This window comes from Littorina saxatilis, linkage group LG5, assembly GCF_037325665.1.
Source record: "Littorina saxatilis isolate snail1 linkage group LG5, US_GU_Lsax_2.0, whole genome shotgun sequence".
Taxonomy (NCBI): domain Eukaryota; kingdom Metazoa; phylum Mollusca; class Gastropoda; order Littorinimorpha; family Littorinidae; genus Littorina; species Littorina saxatilis.
The window spans coordinates 3,264,635-3,281,900 of record NC_090249.1 but is presented as its reverse complement, the minus strand read 5'-3'; the positions used below and the strand labels follow the sequence as shown (position 1 = coordinate 3,281,900).

At 44.7% G+C, this 17,266-nt stretch overlaps 2 protein-coding genes across 2 annotated transcripts in view; both read right to left on the bottom strand.

The window, feature by feature from the left end:
• LOC138966081 (heparan sulfate glucosamine 3-O-sulfotransferase 5-like) overlaps positions 1-17,266 on the bottom strand; it is a 222,025-nt gene that overhangs the window by 7,448 nt on the left and 197,311 nt on the right. The window contains exons 3-5 of the mRNA XM_070338168.1: positions 3,323-3,664; positions 2,656-2,848; positions 641-796 (exon numbers count right to left, since the gene is read on the bottom strand). Of these exons, the coding sequence (XP_070194269.1) occupies positions 641-796; positions 2,656-2,848; positions 3,323-3,630 (657 nt within the window). The 5' untranslated portion in view covers positions 3,631-3,664. The remainder of the gene's footprint in view (positions 1-640; positions 797-2,655; positions 2,849-3,322; positions 3,665-17,266) is intronic.
• Positions 6,371-17,266, bottom strand: part of LOC138966078 (heparan sulfate glucosamine 3-O-sulfotransferase 5-like) — a 154,823-nt gene continuing 143,927 nt past the window's right edge. Inside the window, exon 2 of the mRNA XM_070338164.1 lies at positions 6,371-12,864. Coding sequence (XP_070194265.1) covers positions 11,239-12,525 — 1,287 coding nt within the window. The 5' untranslated portion in view covers positions 12,526-12,864 and the 3' untranslated portion in view covers positions 6,371-11,238. The remainder of the gene's footprint in view (positions 12,865-17,266) is intronic.

Here is a 17,266-nt window from a genome sequence, read left to right as displayed (position 1 = left end):
GTGGCCGGTACAAACTCATTGAACAGCATAATGTGGCCGGTACAAACTTATTGAACAGCATAATGTGGCCGGTACAAACTTATTGAACAGCATAATGTGGCCGGTACAAACTCATTGAACAGCATAATGTGGCCGGTACAAACTCATTGAACAGCATAATGTGGCCGGTACAAACTCATTGAACAGCATAATGTGGCCGGTACAAACTCATTGAACAGCATAATGTGGCCAGTGCAAACTCATTGAACAGCATAATGTGGCCAGTACAAACTTATTGAACAGCATAATGTGGCCGGTACAAACTTATTGAACAGCATAATGTGGCCGGTACAAACTCATTGAACAGCATAATGTGGCCGGTACAAACTTATTGAACAGCATAATGTGGCCGGTACAAACTTATTGAACAGCATAATGTGGCCGGTACAAACTCATTGAACAGCATAATGTGGCCGGTACAAACTCACAGAATGTAGATATCAACTGCATCATCGCTTCTTCGTGAAGTCATTTTACCAAAACTTCAGTGCCAAAGCTTCGTGCAGCAGGCCTTGTGAAGTGGACTAAGCAAAGTCGACTTCGCCGAATTAATATCAGGCTGTACAAAGAGCAGGTATAGAAAACGTTTCTCTTGAGTAACCTTGTTGTCCATGATCTGCAGGTAGTCAGACATGGTCCTGTCGATGGGGTCCCTGATGATGAGCAGAAGCTTGACGGTTTGGTTCATGGCGTACACACGGCCTGGCACATCCTGCTCCACGAAGTACGCTGGTGACTTCTCTATCGTGATCTGATCCTGAGACAGATTTGAAGGGGAACAATCAATTCTACGTTTTCTCTATAGTTATCTGAACCTTACACAAGTTACAGAGATTGAAGGGGAACAATCAATTCTACGTTTTCTCTATAGTTATCTGAACCTTACAGAGATTGAAGGGGAACAATCAATTCTACGTTTTCTCTATAGTTATCTGAACCTTACAGAGATTGAAGGGGAACAATCAATTCTACGTTTTCTCTATAGTTATCTGAACCTTACACAAGTTACAGAGATTGAAGGGGAACAATCAATTCTACGTTTTCTCTATAGTTATCTGAACCTTACACAAGTTACAGAGATTGAAGGGGAACAATCAATCATATTATATTTGTTTTCTCTATAGTGATCTAATCCTGAGAGAGATTGAAGGGAAACAATAAGTCAAATTTTGTCTCCATGGTGATCTGATCCTGACTGAGATTGAAGGGGAACAATCAATTTGATGTTTTCAACAGTTTGAGGTGTTAACTGCCGAAGTAACGTTCTGAGTGGCATGTGGGTCTTTCTGGATGACATGTTTGAGAAGTTAGGGACCATACTTTAATAAAACTTAATGTATTGACTGTTTAAGTTCAATATGTTTAATCTTATGCATGGGCACAAACCCCCTCTCTCTCCTCCTACACACACACACACACACACACACACACACACACACACACACACACACACACACACACACACACACACACACACACACACACACACACTCACATTCACTCTCTCTAGCTCCTTACTCATTCACATACTCATTCTCAATTGGTGTCACACCAGTTAAAGTGACTGAGTTCTGTTGAGACAAAAATATGAAAATCAGCAAGCCATACATTCATACTTTATTGCAGAGCAGACTAAATTGCCAAACACTGGTCCAGCAAATGTTTACATGAAAATTAACATTGACAGAAAGGCAGACAGACAGACAGATCGACAGACAGACAGACAGACAGACAGACATTTTTGTTTGTTTGTTTGTTTGTTTGCTTAACGCCCAGCTGACCACGAAGGGCCATATCAGGGCGGTGGTGCTTTGACATTTAACGTGCGCCACACACAAGACAGAAGTCGCAGCACAGGCTTCATGTCTCACCCAGTCACATTATTCTGACACCGGACCAACCAGTCCTAGCACTAACCCCATAATGCCAGACGCCAGGCGGAGCAGCCACTAGATTGCCAATTTTAAAGTCTTAGGTATGACCCGGCCGGGGTTCGAACCCACGACCTCCCGCTCACTGGGCGGACGCCTTACCACTAGGCCACCATGTTGCGGTTACATACAGACATACAAACAGACATACATACATACATACATACATACATACATACATACATACATACATACAGACAGACAGACAGACAGATAATCAATCAATCAATCAATCAATCAATGAGTCTTATATCGCGCATATTTCGTGGGTACAGTTCTAGGCGCTCTGCAGTGATGCCGTGTGAGATGAAATTTTATACGGCCAGTAGATTGCAGCCATTTCGGCGCATATTTACCTTTCACGGCCTATTATTCCAAGTCACACGGGTATAGGTAGACAATTATTAACTGTGCCTAAGCAATTTTGCCAGGAAAGACCCTTTTGTCAATCGTGGGATCTTTAACGTGCACACCCAATGTAGTGTACACGGGGGGAGGTTCGGACACCGAAGAGAGTCTGCACACAAAGTTGACTCTGTAAAATAAATTTCCGCCGAACCTGGGATCGAACTCACGCTGACAGCGGCCAACTGAATACAAATCCAGCGCGCTACCAACTGAGCTATATCCCCGCCCAGACAGACAGACAGACAGATCCACAGACAGAAAGAGATAACACACTCACCTTAAATGAAAACGGCATCTGCTTGCGATACCACTCCAAACCCTGTTCATAGTGTTTGTCAAAGAAATGGATTTCTCGCCCGGCTGTCTGGATCTGAGTGTGGAGGTTGAGGAAATAGAGCAGCGCCCGTGTGCCGGCTTTCCTGGCTCCTATAATCAGGCACTGAGGAAGCCGTCGCTTGGTGTGACTGTATCTGCACAATAATTAAATCACCAGCCAATTTAAGGCTCTCATTTTTGTTTCACTGACTTGTATCACAACAAACTTCCACTCAGCTATTGACCCCTGAGCCTTCAAAGAGCACAAATACACCTTTTACTATTGTCTTGACATGACAACGGGTCATAACATACTTGCCAGGAAGTAAACTCATATAATACACTGTGTACCGGATGTACGACTGAAATTAAAGCTCCCCCCAATTACAAGTAAAGGGAAGTAACAAGAAAATATATACATGCTTCATGGGAATATTAAATGAACAGTTACCTCCCTTAGCAGGCCATGGCAGCTAAAACCGTTTTGATGTTGTAGTATTTGAAGAAGAAAGGAATATATACAAAACAGTGGAGGGTGCCATGTGACCAACCATACCCATGCTCACACACATTTTAACCAGCCACAGCTACACATTCAGCCTCATTCCATCTTCCGATTCCACACACACCTGAGATGACCCATCCCTCCCTTCCTGGTCTCGTGGGCCATCAAGGCGTCACGCACGACAGGGTCTTGCAGGCATGACGCCATGTACGGCTGGCGCCACTGCAGGCACGTCACCCCCATCAGAACCAGCGTCACCACCACCAGGAACACTGCCCCGATCCGTTTGTAGCGGCTGAGCTTCGGACAGCGAGAGGCTTGACCGGGCGGAGTGGACGTGGGGTCTGTAGGGGCGTTGTGGGTGGTGTGTACTTTCGGCAGGCGTTGGTATTTGTGGGCAGAATCGGCGGCTGGTTTCATGCCTGTTTTCATCCTTCACGCCACGGCTGATTGAGATGTGTTGTACCTGCCAACAGAATGAGTGAAATGGTGAGTTATTGTTGTTGTGGTGGTGGTGGTGGTGATGGTGGGTAGTGCAGGTGGTTGAGGTGACGTTTTGTGTGAGTAAGGTAAGGTAGGAAAGAGTAAGGGAAATTAGTCCTGTGAAACTTGGGTTGCTTTCTCTGAGGGGAAATCAAGCTGCCATATATCGTGTGTGTGAGCGTGTGTGTGCATGCCTGTGGATGTGTGTGTGTGTGTGTGTGTGAGACATGTTCTAGTGTGCCTGCATGTGAGTTTGCATGTGTGCTCAACTACACATACACATGTGTGTGTGTGTGTGTTGATATGACTCTCTCACAATGGATACTGGTGTATATTAGACACACAAAAGCTGGGAAAGGCAATGTTAAGGGAGGCTACACCTGATCTCCAGAATCACTTTAAATAAGTGCTTAGCTCACTTTATAAGGTTAGGCAGGGGCAACAATCCACACAGCAACTGAACTAATGGACCAAGGTTACACACACCAGACCTGTTTACCCCCATAAGTGTTTTGGAGTAATGCTCAGCCCCAAAATAGTAATCCTGGCACAAAAATAGTAATCATCCAGCATTCGTTGCCAATTACAACGCACATGACAACTGTGTCTGCGAAACGCAATCATGCACATATATCCATCATTCACAAACAAAACACATCAGTCAGATTTTGTAGTCATCATAATTTCAAAGAAGATCACATCAAAAGCACATTATGATGGCTTACTAGTGACAAAACCTGGGGTTACCCATTATCACGTGATAATTACTAATTAACGCTGTCAGTTACTGTTTTCACTCGTTTAAGTTACTCATTTTCACGGGATAATTAGTAATTTTCACGGGAAAATGACTAATTTTTAGTTTTGGCACTAGCAATCCGTCAGGAAGTGAGCCAAAACTAAAAATTAGTAATTAACAGGTCTCATCAGACAGACAGACATGATCTCTGGTCAGTCCTGTGCTTTTTCACCCCATTTGGCCATTGAAAAAACCAATGCCAAACATGTGAATGAATAAAAAAAAAAATATTTATTTTTTTATTTTTTAACTTTTTTTTTATTTATGAAAATCGTAGTCTTGACACGGATAGCGGAATGGCGTATTTTTTGCAGAAAATCGTAATAAATTACGGCAAAATTGTAAGGGTAAACAGGTCTGACACACTTACACACAAACACACACACACACTTCTCTTTCTATATTATTATTATTTTTTTTATTTATTGACTCATTCATATTCATTTTGATTTTTTCACACAGCCTAGAGGTATGACTGAGTTAATCTGATAGTTAATTGCTGTATGCAACTTGCATGATGGAAACATAAAACTGGCTCGACATGATTCCATCTTGAGGGTCATAAAATGTGTGGAAGGGAAACAATTTATGGAGAACATTTTGATGTTAAAAAGGTAATATGGCAAATGTTGCAAGTGAATTTGAGGCATGGTGTGTGCGCTCCAGTTTTTGTTGATGTATGATCAGTTTTTGATACAAAATTGTAGACAGACAGGCAGACAGATATTTAAATTAATATGATTAAAAAACTTGCAAATAAATATATTTAAATAATTACATTCAAATAAAGACACAAGCAAGATTTTAACCCTGAACAAAACACAAACAATAAATAACAATTAAATAAAGTTGTACATCCACTTTCAGCCACACATATAAAAAGACACATACACAGACAGACAGACAGACACATATATGCACATGGGCACACACACACACACACACACACACACACACACACACACACACACACACACACACACACACACACACACACACACACACACACACACACGTACACACACACACACACACACACACGCACACACGCACACACACACACACACCCACACGCACGCGCGCGCGCACGCACGCACGCACATACACACGCGCATGCACGCACGCACACACACACACACACACACACACACACACACACACACACACACACACACACACACGTACACACACACACACTCACACACACTCACACACACACACACACTCACACACACACACACACATATACACACACACACACACACACACACACACACACACACACACACACACACACACTCACACACACACACACACACATACACACACATACACACACACACACACACACACACACACACACACACACACACACACACACACACACACACACACACACACACACACTCACACACACACACACACATGAAAAAGCAGCAATGAAGGCATTGTATGCAACATCATTTTATTTTTTAATTTATTTTTTAATTGTTGAAACGATGGGATCCAGTGCGTTTGGCCCCACATGATACATTATAAGGACCAACAATTCATTTGTGACCTGAATATCAGATGACGTCAACACTTAAGACCAAGGCGCAAGATTGATTTATTAATTCACTGTCTGTCAGAAAACATGCAAAAGCACAAATGAAGTGTATAATATTATATGTGATCAGTGATACCCCACCCACTTCTCTCTTAGCTACACACACACACTGTTACACAGGCACACACATGCATGTATATGCACACACACACACGCACACATATACATTTGTTTCACATTCTACACATAAACCACTAAATCACGCATACAGAAGTGTGTTTCAATCATTCATACGAACACATGTATAGTATCAACATATCAATGCAAAATATCCAGTCATGTCATTTTTGTACATGTAATGTGAAATCTAAAGTATATGTCACCTTCAAGAAATTTCATTCACCATGCCATTTTATGTTCAATATAGTTTAATCATGAGGCTTCCTCTACAAAGCTTTAAAGGCATACATACATAGCTCCTTCCCCTGCTAATACTAATAGTGTGGTGACAACATCTCATATCTGCATGGCCAGGCTTTTACAGATCAGAATAAAAAAACCAAGAAAGGTATGTTACTGGAACATTTAATTTATTACAAAACAAAACAAAACTTGGAGTTGAACACATACCAACAAAGAACAGCCTGGTGCAGCCACGAGTTGAACACATACCAACAAAGAACAGCCTGGTGCAGCCACGAGTTGGACAGATACCAACAAAGAACAGCCTGGTGCAGCCACAAGTTGGACACATACCAACAAAGAACAGCCTGGTGCAGCCACGAGTTGAACACATACCAACAAAGAACAGCCTGGTGCAGCCACGAGTTGGACAGATACCAACAAAGAACAGCCTGGTGCAGCTACAAGTTGGACACATACCAACAAAGAACAGCCTGGTGCAGCCACGAGTTGGACACATACCAACAAAGAACAGCCTGGTGCAGCCACAAGTTGGACACATACCAACAAAGAACAGCCTGGTGCAGCCACAAGTTGGACACATACCAACAAAGAACAGCCTGGTGCAGCTACAAGTTGGACACATACCAACAAAGAACAGCCTGGTGCAGCCACGAGTTGGACACATACCAACAAAGAACAGCCTGGTGCAGCCACGAGTTGGACACATACCAACAAAGAACAGCCTGGTGCAGCCACGAGTTGGACACATACCAACAAAGAACAGCCTGGTGCAGCCACGAGTTGGACACATACCAACAAAGAACAGCCTGGTGCAGCCACGAGTTGGACACATACCAACAAAGAACAGCCTGGTGCAGCCACAAGTTGGACACATACCAACAAAGAACAGCCTGGTGCAGCTACAGCAAGCTGAGTGGGACTGTTGATTGTTGGTATGTGTTCCAATGGAGGGATGGTCTTATCCCACGTAAAAGCCTGGCCCCATCTTACTGTGCAATTCAAAAAGGACTGGACCACTGAATGGCTCATGTCCGTTCAAACGCCATCCAGGAAGGGAAGGTGACATGTTATTTCCTTTTAAATGTTTCTGTTTTTAGTTTCTAACAAATCAGCTGTTGAAAACTTGCCTAAGAAACACTGCTTGCACGAAGGAATCTGAAGCAGAAACGTCAGTCTTACTGACCACAACACATATATACTGTCAATAATGGACAAACGTTACTGCTGTCCTCCTGCAAATGTTGCCAAGAACCCAGTGAAAAAGCAACAAAAAGATGGGCGTACATTACAAACAAGAAATTTACTGTCATACAACAGACAATAACATAATGAGGCAAGCATATTGCACATAGAGTGTCGGACCAGAATGCAGTAGAATAGTAATCACACCTTAAAAAACAAATCAAGTCTTGAAAAGGAGGGAGTCCTAAAATGGAGGAAAATGTACAGTACAGAAGTTATGAACAGAAAATATGAACAATATACTTTAAATTAGTAGGATCTTAAAAGGGGTTCCTTTGTACTGAGAGCAAAGACAGTGTGCAAAACCTATTTTTCTTCAAAGACTGTGCAAAACCTATTTCTTCAAAGACTGTGTGCAAAACCTATTTTTCTTCAAAGACTGTGCAAAACCTATTTCTTCAAAGACAGTGTGCAAAACCTATTTTTCTTCAAAGACTGTGCAAAACCTATTTTTCTTCAAAGACTGTGCAAAACCTATTTCTTCAAAGACTGTGTGCAAAATCTATTTCTTCAAAGACTGCGTGCAAAACCTATCTTTTGGTGATTGATGAAGAGGGAGTCTTCACACAACAGGCCTTACAGCAGGTATCCCTGTATTATCAATACAATGTGCTTGTCCCTGACAACATGACCTATCTGCCTGTGGTGATTATTCTTTCTTTCTTTATTTGGTGTTTAACGTCGTTTTCAACCACGAAGGTTAGTGGTGATTATCATGGAGACTAATTAATGCACCAATGACGCAGTGATATGATGTCCTTGAAACATGAGCAAGATGACGTCATAACGCCCATGAGTTGAATTTGAAAGTAAAACACAGCCCAATATCGATCATGGACATTGCAATTATGGCCACTGTCAACGCTGCATACAACAGAAACTTCACTTTGTTGTCAGAGAAACGGAGAAAAAAAGGGAGAAGACAAGAAAAGAAAATACAATAATCTTGAAAACTGTTATCACAGAAACTTTTAAATGCGGCAAAGGTTTCTTATTTCATCAGGGATTGTGCCAATCAAAACAGTTCTAAATGCCGTGCATTCTTACAAAAACATCTTGAGAGACGCATATAATACATCAGTAATGAGCAGAGCACTAATTTATTTATATATTTGCTTTTGTTGTTGCTGAGAATTTTAAAGAAGTGGGGAGAAATTGCAGCCACAAACTATCGCTCAATACGCAAGTAGAAACCTCCCTGGATTTGAAATTAAACTAAGATTTTATCAAATAACTTCTCTTTGGGGACGAAAGTCGTTGTTATTCTCTCAGGTGCCAGTAGTCTGATTCCATACCTCTCACTTGTCGAATAAGAATCGGTGTGAAGCATAACAGAACTTCAACTGCAGAGACAACATATCCAAAATCCGTTATCACATCCAGTATGTCAGGATTGGTTCAGTGTGAGCCAACATCTGAACCGGTAATACTGTTGAGCCAAATCAAGAGTGGGGATGTCATGGATGAGAGAGAGAGAGAGAGAGAGAGAGAGAGAGAGAGAGAGAGAGAGAGAGAGAGAGAGAGAGAGAGAGAGAGAGAGAGAGAGAGAGAGAGAGAGAGAGAGAGAGAGAGAGAGAGAGAGAGAGAGAGAGAGAGAGAGAGAGAGAGAGAGAGAGAGAGAGAGAGAGAGACTCAGAGAGAAGTTAATGAGCTAATAGACGTTTTCCGGAACTAACTTATGTCAGGGTTTTGACGAGCTGTGAAAGAGTTGTCGCCTCCTAAAGTTGAGGCAAGCTAACATTAACATGGCTGCATTGAATACAGTGAGTTCTGAAGTGCATATTTCGGAAGAAAAAATGCCAACATGTGGAGCGGACATTGAATAAAATGTCTGTGTTGGCTCGAGATGATGCCTTTTTCTTTTGGAAACATATTGCCCATCAGAGCTCACAATTCACTGTGAATCTTTCACTGATCGACTTGTGGCATTGTGTACTTGCCTATATCACGGGGGGCAACTCTTCAACAGCGCACCAAAATACCCGACAGTCCTAAGACTCCTATATATATATGTCCGAACATGGTTAATATTATCACTACTTGAGAAAAAACATAAATTGTCATGCAGTGGATAGCATTTCATTTGCAGTTCTGACTGCCTTTATTTAATGAGCTGCTTACAGTTGCGTTGGGCGCCTGATCTCAGTAGTTAGTGCTCCAGCCTCCCAAAGTGAAGGTCTAGGGTTTGGCTTTGAATCCAATAGCATGCACTTGAGTTGAGGTTGGAGTCAGATTTGTTTTACACCTCGACAGGTCAAGACATGTGCAGACTGGCTAGTGCATGAGCCCCCTTTGTCTGTATATTATACGAAAGACGATCATCAAATATGCACATCAAAGATTCTGTGATCTATGTGAGTTATAGACACACGAAAACAAATAGAATGCGTCAGATCCTAAACAAAATGTGAACGGCATAAGGGCAGGATAAGAAAAGTTAAACAAAGTAAAAGTCCACTCATATTAAAACAACCTGACTGTCTGTGGGCTTTTACTTTACTCCATGGATAAAAAAGAAGAAGAAAATGACACTGCTGAGTTCAGACTATTGAGCGAAGAATACATCCGTCAGTTTTTTTTTTATTCATTTTTTTTTTATCAAGTTTTCCAGTGTCCTGAGGGGAGAGGCAGCATTTTCATTTACACTTCTCCACTGTTTTGTGCACTAGACGAAACACCCGTGACTAGTTTTCATGTGATTTCAACATCCATCCTGCAATTAAAGAGCCAGCAGAGATTGTAATCTTCCACAGACATCGCTTTTCAAACAGTGAGGTCAGTATAGCAAGAGAGGTCTAAGTCAACCAAAAGTGGGTGCATTCCCTGTAGACGCATTTCCTGTAGGCGTGTTTCCTGAATACACTTTACAAACCATGCTCATAGTGGACTCTTCTGCATGAAAATGACAGCACCCACACAGAATGATATTCCTGTTCCTCACACAATTCAGGTAGGTTTGTTTATTTGGTGTTTAACGTCGTTTTCAACCACAAAGGTTATATCACGACGGGGAAAGGGGGGAGAATTCAGGTAGGGTTATCATTAAGTCCACAGAATCCTAAAGTGCATGAATAAAACAGGACCCACACAACATGCCACTGAGTTCCACAACGATTATGCTTTGAGACATCACTGTTGTATCCAAATCCAGAAGCTCAGAAGATATCAGGGAGTAATATAACCACTGATGTTTCCAAGTCACATCCACATACTGAAGCAGTTGACTGCAGGTCAAAGGTGGTGTTCGATGAGAACCACAGGCAAACACTGTTGTACTCTGTCCAGTTCAAAACCACCAACAGCAGCAAAAGAGGTAACCATTTTAGTCAACAAACCATGGCAAGCGAAGAGTTGATCATCCAAAATCAACAACATCCCTCAATGCAGTCAGGCAGAAAAAACCACAGCATTAAACAAATGTAACCCTGCAGGTCCTTAGAACCCGAAGATGTATTCAGCATACATGTATTGAGAAGAAAAAAAAATTAACAAAAATACCTGGACACTTAAAAAAAAAAAAAAAATCCCAGGGAAATAAGCATCATGACCACGGGAACCACTGTCGTATCAAGTCAAAGAGCTGCTTGTTGTGAGGCTCAAAGAAGCGGTTCAGTTTGCGGATCACAGAGGGCTCTATATCAGGATGCTTGCGGCCTTTACTGGCCCCCAGACACTTCTGCACTGTGGCGTTCTTCCTCATGCAGTAGAAACCCCGAGTCTGGTTATAATACAGGAGGTCGTAGTTGACCCTTCGCTCCACGCCGAGGAAGTCCTCGATGCGTTCGATCTCTGACACGGGATCTGTGATGAGGCGATCGCCGTCCACGACGTGGATCTGGTGCCGCGGGAACACGTCCAACCAGTGTCGGAAGTGGTGGTGGTACATGCTGATCTGCACCGCCTTGTAGCGCGTGTTGACCTCCCCGGTGTCCGGATCGATGGCGATGTCCTCGAAGACGTCCAGCGACTCGTTCTTGCCTTGCTTGTTGTAGAAGATCTGCGTGTAGTCGGACACCGTGCGCGTGGTGGGGTGTCTGAGCAGCACGACCAGCTTCACCGTGCTGTTCATGCGGTGGATGCGCCTGGGGGCGATGGGGGAGATGAAGTAGCCCGGGGTCTTCTCCACCGTCACCTGATGCGGCAGCGACAGCGGCATGTGGTGGCGGTACCACTCAAGCCCCATGCGGTACCGCTCGTCGTCGTTGAAGAAGTGCATCTCGTCCTCTGCCGTCACGATGCTGGGGTGAAGGCTGAGGAACTCCAGCAAGGCACGAGTCCCGCACTTCCTCACACCAATGATGATACAGTTCGGAAGACGCTGAGTCATGGCTGCGTTGGAGACGTTGGTGTGGAGAGACGACATCCTCGCTGCTCGCTCCTGGTCTTCCAGAAGCTTGCGGAACCCCGAACCGGCCAGGGTGTGGTGGAGGGGGAGGGGGTGGAGGCTGAGGGTGGACCAGATAGCGCTGTAGCAGTACACCACTACGTAGAACGCGGCAGCCAGCGGCAGGCCCACGCCGGCCCACTGCCGGTACCTGCGCGTCATGGACACCACGCTCATCACAGGCGTCTTTCCTGCATCTGTATTAGAGTCACGAGAATTGAGTTCACGGCTCTGGTCACAAGTGTGTCCTCCAAGCCTTTCATGTCCGTCAGTCAACACTGTGCAATTTTGCAGTTTACGACCACTGCAAGACGCATATAATCCATCCTTTAAAGACAGTCTGTTCAGCCCTTTGCGTTCGTCCCGAGTGTGAGATCCGAACGGTTCACATCCGTTAGTCAACGATGTAACGTCTTTTTGATGGTTCCAAACGCTGTGAGACATTTATCCATGGTTCAAGGGCACACACACACAGTTATCAGAAGACTAGGTTTCAAGCTTATCCCGTGGGGTAGAAGAGAACTGCCCATGGCCTGGGTTCCGTGCAGAGCAAGACAGACCTTCATGTGGTGTGTTGACCAGAGAAGTTGTACAGGTCACGATTTTGATCAGTGTTGTGCGGTGAGGGTCAGTTCAGTGCTGGACAGAGAAGCTGGGATGGACACAGTCGCTAGATCTATAAGTAGTCCGGGAAGAGCGACGCAGTGGCCACAGTAAAGAGACGGGATTATGATGACCGGAAGTCTACCTCTGCTGCTCTTTGTCACCTTGCTCATTGCACATCTGAAAGGAGAAGCAAAAGAGATAATTAAAATAACAGTGTACACACATACTGCTTCAGTGTAGGAAAAACAAATGTCCTAAAGCGAAGAACAACAACTACAAAACAACGACCCCAATTTTCAAAACATGAACCAAAGTCTTGTTCAGTTTAGCAAAATATAACTCAATGGGAGAGATTGAGCACATTTTAAGTTAAAAATATATCAGTGCACAGTGGAAAAATAGCATTATTATATCTCTGTCAATTGCGTCTGATGCACAGAACGAAATCAATGAACATATTTTTAAATGCATTGAGACAAAAGAGCAATCACACGTCGTTCTGCCTGTGGCAAAGATCAAAGTGACGGTATGCATTCAATCAGTTAACACAAAACCATTTTCTAGCGAGCAAACGATCATCTTTTTCTGGTGTACTGATTGCTCTGCCTTGGGGAAGCATACATTTATAATAGTGCCCCCTTCCCCTTCTCTTACACACACACACACGCACACACACACACGCGCACACACACTCACATGCGCGCGCCCCTACCCCGAGAGAGAGAGAGAGAGAGAGAGAGAGAGAGAGAGAGAGAGAGAGAGAGAGAGAGAGAGAGAGAAAGAGAGAGAGAGAGAGAGAGAGAGAGAGAGAGAGAGAGAGAGAGAGAGAGAGAGAGAGAGAGAGAGAGAGAGAGAGAGAGAGAGAGAGAGAGAGAGAGAGTTTTTCGGCGGACACTTTTGCTTTTTCGGCGGAACAAAATAACATTTCGGCGGAAATATGCCTTTCGGCGGACAAATCCCATGCCTAAGAGAGAGAGAGAGAGAGAGAGAGAGAGAGAGAGAGAGAGAGAGAGAGAGAGAGAGAGAGAGAGACAGAGAGAGAGAGACAGAGAGAGAGAGAGAGACAGACAGACAGACAGACAGACAGACAGACAGACAGACAGACAGAAACAGACAGAGAGTTAGAGAGAATACCTTCTAAAGATGAAGAACAAATACCAACATCAATGTTATTAATGATCTATATATATATACGACTAGTGTCTGTGTGTGTGTGTGTCTGTGTGTCTGTGTGTCTGTGTGTCTGTGCGCGATGCGCGGCCAAGGTTCTCGATGGATCTGTTTCAAATTTGGTGATCATATTCAGGTACACCCTGGACACAACCTGGTCGATGAGATATTTCAACACGTGCTCTCAGCGCGCTGCGCGGAACCGATTTTGGTTCCACCTCAGCTATTTTGGTTCCACCTCAGCTTACCCGGGCCCCCATACCGACACACCATAGCCGCTACACCACATCACAACGCCAAAGTTCTCGGTGGTTCTTTTTCAAATTTGGACACCGTATTCAGCTACACCCCGGACACAATATCATCGATGAGATATTTCAACACGTGCTCTCAGCGCGCAGCGCTAAACTCATGTTCGTTTTTGTGTTCATTTCACCATTATAAGTAACTCTTCCTTATCTTCTCCAGTGTTTGGCGTTTATCTCCCTTCCTTCGTGTGGCTTTCCCGTTCAGTTGTAAGTTACTATTTATTTTTAGAATGTCACTGCGCTGTCCAGAACGCTTCCCTTGCACCCGTAAGTTGTTCTTATAGTGCAGCAGCATAGCAAAAGAATTGTGCATTTTGTTATACAAGCACCAAATTTGGCACAAATGTACATTGATATGTTGCGAACATTTTCAGATATTGGGCCACTTGAAATTCTCTCTATATGTCCGCCATATTGGATTTCAAAATGGCCGCCACTTGAAATCTACGTTTGCTATTATCTCTGGACATAATGCAGCTATTGACTTGATTCTGGTATCCAAATGTATGTTTTTGGGGGCAAGGAATCCAATGGTACAAATTGCCACTTGGTATTGTCAAGTATTTGCCGCCATATTGGATTTCAAAATGGCTGCTTTACTTTACATGGCTGCTTTATGATCTACATTTGACATTGACTGCAGCAGCACTGTACATCCTGCAACACTGTGCCTACAAGCACTACTGTCTGGGAGAAACCAGGGATGCAGAGGACCTTCCCGAGTTTGAAGACTGGTGTTGCCAGAGAGGAGAAGACATCCCCTAGTTTCATTACTGGGCAACCGTGCTGGAACTAGAACTGTTGGTTCAAGTGTATGTGCGTTCTCTCAGGCAGGGATCGTTAATGATGTATCTCGATGCTCTGACAGAGCACTGGATCACACCCACTATGCTAGGTGGATACCAGTGCACCTGAAGGACATGGCCGAACTCACCACCAAACACCCAGATGTATCCAGGAAATTCAGGGAAAGCCACTTCACCGTTCAGAAAACACAGAGAGTGTTCTCTTCAATCCCGATTGACAGGGCACATGAGCAGAATAATGGCTGCATCAAAGGAGACGGTGGAGCAGTTGGGCTCACTGACAACCCTAGTGCCCTACGTCGCTGGATAGTTGCGGGACCAGAAGTTGCCAGGGTGATCGAAGAATTCCAGGATGGGAACCAACACTGGAGACGGCAAACAGCAGACACACGTCATCATTATCAGACGCCAAGTGTACAGGCCTCATTTGTGAAAGATGTTCGCTCTCTCATTGGTGTCATAGAGGAGATGGGCGACCCATTCGAGGAGAGTCAGGATGTAGTCAAACTGGACACAAAGGAGATCGCAGGTCCTGCTGCCGTGGAGACCGTGATGGATGCCAAGAGGATTGGCCAAGAGCAGTTCGAGGCTTTCACCAAAGAGTGTCTGTTGGACAGAACAAAGGTAGTGGACGACCCCATTCCTCGTAAGAAGCTGAAGGTGTTAAGCATTTCCACTCCAAGAAGCCAGAGCAAAGGTCAGTAACAGCTCGCCTCCGTCAGGAATGACCGTGAACTTCGCACGCATGTACATTGGCTGCCAGACGAGGGATGGAAACCTTGAGGAGTTCTTTCGTCACGAGAATCACGCATGTCCTCCTGCATTGTCTGATGGTGGAAGCCTCTGCACTGGTACCAAGAGTGATCTCCTCACATGCTTGGAAGAAGTCTCTGACGCAAAGACAGAGACTCCTGTCACAACCTGTTTTGTGCTTGATGGAGCAGCGATCGTCCAGATGCTGAAGCCGGCTGCATCAAAGACCTCTGAAGAGTATGCACAACAGATCGTCATCCCATATATGTCCACGAAGCCGCAAACAGTGTCACGCCTGGCTCTGGTCTGGAATACTTATCTTGCTGATTCACTGAAAGGTAGTACACGTGCAAAGCGGGGGCAAGACGTGCGGACACGCGTGGTGGCTGCCGCAGCCATACCAGGAAACTGGCAGAACTTCCTACGAGTGGACAGCAACAAGACCGAGCTGTTCAGGTTCCTCTCAGCAGCTCTCATTAAATGGTTCGACCAGGAGGACAAGCAACTCATCATTACTGATGGAGAGGCAGTGCTCAGCAAGCCACTACTGCCAGATCTGACCTCACTCGCCCCATGTAACCATGAAGAAGCTGACAGTCTGATGTTGCTGCATGCATTTCACGCAGCCCAGCATGGACACCATGCAATACTTATCCGGACTATAGACACCGGTGATGTGGTGCTGGCAGTGTCCCTGGTACAGGAGTTGCAACCAGAAGACAAACTGTGGCTAGCATTCGGAACAGGCCAGCGTTTCCGATACCTAGCAGCACGAAATAGCAGCTGGACTGGGACGAGAGAAGGCTCGTGCACTGCCAATGTTTCACGCTCTAACTGGATGCGACACTGTGTCTAGTTTTGCTAGACGTAGTGAGAAGACTGCGTGTGCAGTCTGGGCGGTACTGCCAGAACTCACTGAGGCGCTGCTGCTGCTGTCCTCTGCACCGCGTGACATACCAATACGATGCAATGCGCATGATAGAGAAGTTCGTGATCCTGTTGTATGATCGAACCAGCAAATGCACAGACATTGACAAGGCCAGGAGGAAAATCTTCGCAAGGAAGAACAATGTGCAGCTCATCCCTTCAACGAAGGCAGCTCTGGAGGAACATGTCAAGAGGGCAGAGTATCAAGGTGGACATGTGTGGGGTCAGATACTGCTGCCAGCACCAGAGCTCCCTCCACCAACCAACTGGTGTTGGTCAAGGACTGGAGAAGGACAGTACATACCTTATTGGACCAGGCTACCTGAGGCAGCTCACAGCTGCATTTAGCTGGTTTCTTGCAAGTGCAAGAAAGGGTGCGTGAGGCGCTGCAAGTGCAAAAAGACTGCCCTTCAGTGCACAGCCCTCTGTGTGTGTGAAGGGGACTGCATATGACGATGAGTCAACAACATACATGTACTTGTGGCAATGCTGAACTTGTTAACATCTCACTGTATATGTACAAGTATCTTCAATCAATCAATCAATCAATATGAGGCTTATATCGCGCGTATTCCGTGGGTACAGTTCTCAGCGCAGGGATTTATTTATTTTTTA